Source organism: Rhagoletis pomonella, unplaced genomic scaffold (assembly GCF_013731165.1).
Source record: "Rhagoletis pomonella isolate Grant_MI unplaced genomic scaffold, Rhpom_1.0 Rhpom_scaffold_01113, whole genome shotgun sequence".
NCBI lineage: Eukaryota > Metazoa > Arthropoda > Insecta > Diptera > Tephritidae > Rhagoletis > Rhagoletis pomonella.
Window position 1 is genome coordinate 48,404 of NW_023459667.1, and position 3,362 is coordinate 51,765.

Genomic DNA, 3,362 nt, shown 5'->3' on the forward strand with positions numbered 1-3,362 from the left:
AAAAAATAATAATATTATAAGCTGCACGCAACAATTTAAATTCATTAAATTTGAAAACTCACACTGCCTCCACCGCGATTTGAACTCGTGACCAACGATGGTTGACTCCGAGGTCTTCTCGCTGAGCTACTTTCGTATTGTAGGAGTACACCGCAAGTTTCAACCGTCCCGCTCTGCATTCCTTATGCACTAGTTCAGAGATAGTTCTGAGATATGTAGTTCGGAAATAGCGCTTTTTCAGACTGTCTCTAACGCTGGCATTCAGTAAGCGGTATCTAGTCACAAATAGTGACTTTTGGTGGTGAACTTGGATTTTGAGACTATTTGGTATTCAGTACGCTGTCTCACGTCTCTAGTCTAAAAAAAAAGTCACTAATTTGTCAGCTGGCTAAGAGCAGGTCTCAAAAATACAAATATGGAGAAAAAGTTAATTGCTTTCCATTTTATTAAAAAAAAACACGAATATGAAGCGAGGAAATTTGTTCAATAAGAATTTCGTTAGGAAATAAACCAAGATGCTTTAATGTCATACAAATCAATTGAAAAAAACAATATTTTTTGTTTTTAGCATTAAAATCTAAAGATTATTAAAAAAATAAAACTAATAAAAAAAAAATATTAAATAATAAAAAATCCTCTACGCCCGAGGAGTACTCGAAGCCGGTCCCTCTCGACCGGTAGCCTAATGATTTGACCACTTGGCCATTGCTACTCTTCGGGCGGCGCGGCAAAGGCATACATAAACGCTATCAGTTGACTGTCTGTGTTTGTTTTCACCACACATTTTTGGGGAACTTTTTGTGACTCTCTCCTACTGAATAGCCAAATCATCTCAAGTCACAAAAATAGTCACTAATTGCTAATCTCAAGAGACTGAATTACTGAATCCCAGGGTAAATTTTACTGCAGGGTTACTATGCGCCCTACCATTGAAACATATACATACATACGTCTGTAATCGATGCTTTCCTCGATGCTCTTTGCTCGCCGCTCCACTATGTTTTTAGCCTTAGATTTTCTTGATAATAAGAATTTGTTTTCTAAGTTCAAAAACAAGTCTCGACTTTCTTGTGCTTTTTTTGGTTAAAGAAAAAAATTCTCTCCGTGAGCAGATTTCGAAGAGGGCAGTTAGCATGCTAAAAATGCTTAATATAACTTTTATTTTTCGAACAAACTTCTTTAATTTTTAATTTTTTATGTTTACCGCACAGCTCTGGCGCTGCAGAGCGCATTTTCTCAGATCTATCTTGATCAAAACAAATACAACAAATCGCTTCTCTTTGCCGATAGTGTAATGCATAATGTTTTCGAAATGCCTTAAAAATGATTAAAAAAAATTCAATGTTGATTTCTATGTTCATACGAAAGGTGTTCAGAGCGCTAATGCATAACTCAGTGGCATCACTTACTACATTTTTTTGATATTGCACACGGCAAACCTGTTACATATATAAGTTGTAGCAAAGATGTAAATAATACACAATCGCATTTATAACGTCTACAAGACAAAACCACTTTAGTCTTTTTATTTCATTTTGCTAATCTTCGCTATACGTTTGAGCGCAAAAACTCTTGCGCGACTTGTGACCCCGACGTGATACATAAGCACGGCTACTTGCCCGCGTTTGTACATAGTTTTGATTTCTCTATACATAGGCACCGTGCACTAATCACCAGATTTAACAGTTAACTTTGCGCAGTTGATGATAAACAATTTTCGCCTTTTGCCATCCAAAAGCCCAACGAGAATATATAAATCATGCGATTCAACAGTTAAATTGGCTGTACACATTTTTCGTTGTTTGCCAAACAAACAGTTATCTCGCAACAATTCGATTTAACAAAAGGTCTAGCAGTCAATTCCTTCGACTATACACAATCAATCAAATAGTTGAAAAAAATGTCGTTTTTAAAAAAGAAAGGCGAAACCTTGCTGCGGCAATTAAGTTTAACACCATCTAATTCAGAGGAACTCAGCGCCATGGATCACGCTGAGCTATCAGTGAGATTGGAGCAGCTGGATCGCATTCAGGATAAGTTCGAATCAACACAATCTCAACTGGAGGAAGAAGACCCCAACGAGCTGGAAACCAGCACTCGTAATGAATTCGCTGCCACTTTCATACGAGCAAAGGAAGCACTTACAAGGGAGTTGAATAAGATGGACCCCCAGTTTATGTCTTCGACGAGGAATCCACCGCCTCAAGAGCAGTCATCTGTGATTGTGGTGAAGCAACCAAAGTCGCGCCTACCGAAACTACAATTGCCATCATTTGTAGGGGCATACACAGAGTGGCCAAACTTTTTGGGCATGTTTCAAACGGTTGTTCACAATGACACCGAGCTGTCAAACCTGGAAAAGTTCCAGCACCTCCGTTCATGCCTGAAAGGCGCAGCAATGGACACCATCCAGTCGCTTGAAATTCGTGATGAAAATTACATAATTGCATTCGATTTACTCGTTCAAAGGCACACATTCAAGAACTATTCGGATTGCAGAGGGTGAGCGCTGACCAGAAATCAGGAGAACTGCGGGTGCTTGTGGACAAAGTTGTATCGCATGTTCGAGCGTTGCAATCACCTCTGAACAAATTGCCGATTGTTTACTTCAATACATCACAGCTCAGAAATTGGATGCTCTCACTCATACACTGCGGGAAGAAAAGGTGCCGGCTGACAAGCCGCCCACTTATTATTATTATTATTATTATGAGACTTGAGCACTGCTGCCCACTTGGACGGACATGGTTACGTTTTTGCATAGGAGGTGCCAGACTTTGGAGAATATGACTCACGCTATGGTAACACAGACACCTAGCGCACAGGTGAGCAATAACAAGTTTCGTAAAACCTCCATTATCATTTCAAAGGCTACTCAAAAAACCTGTTCGGTCTGTAATAAGCACGACCACGACATCTATTCTTGCCCATCGTTCGCCAATTTAAGCCCAAATGACCGCTGGAAGGAATCCAAAAGAGCTCAGCTGTGCATAAATTGCCTTAAACCAGGCAATCACGTGCAGCAATGCAAGTCTTCTGCTTGCCGCCGGTGCTCACTGAAGCACCATACGCTACTGCATTTTGCTCAAACGGATCAGACAATGCCTAGTGCAGCTGAGGTCTCACCTAGTCCACCACAGCAAACAGCTCTCGTTGCCATGGGAACAACCAGCGACTCACTCTCATCCACTTCACACGCCGGCTCAAACGAATGTGTGCTACTTGCGACTGCCGTTGTCTTAATTCAGAACAGCGCGGGCTCGCTTGTAACATGTCGCGAAACCCTCGACTATGCTTCGCAGCTTAATTTTATAGCGACCAGACTTGCCAATCAATTACAGCTTAAACAAGTAAGAAAGTCT

The 3,362-nt window shown here is 40.7% G+C and overlaps 2 protein-coding genes across 2 annotated transcripts; both read left to right on the forward strand.

Annotated features, from left to right (window-relative positions):
- The first annotated feature begins 1,900 nt into the window (after positions 1 to 1,900).
- On the forward strand, positions 1,901 to 2,506 carry LOC118751957. Its single transcript, XM_036486785.1, has one exon. It carries the CDS (start codon positions 1,901 to 1,903, stop codon positions 2,504 to 2,506), a length of 606 nt encoding a protein of 201 aa, XP_036342678.1.
- Positions 2,507 to 2,744: 238 nt separating this feature from the next.
- LOC118751956 lies at positions 2,745 to 3,350 on the forward strand (the record flags this gene model as incomplete). The annotated part of the gene is made up of 2 exons (XM_036486784.1): positions 2,745 to 2,825; positions 2,871 to 3,350. Coding segments are annotated over exons 1-2 (561 nt in total), but the record flags the coding sequence as incomplete, so codon positions are not given.
- Between the last annotated feature and the right edge of the window lie 12 nt (positions 3,351 to 3,362).

Excerpts from the sequence above, each read along its gene's own strand:
- LOC118751957 (XM_036486785.1), top strand. The coding sequence starts at position 1,901 with ATGTCGTTTTTAAAAAAGAAAGGCGAAACCTTGCTGCGGCAATTAAGT.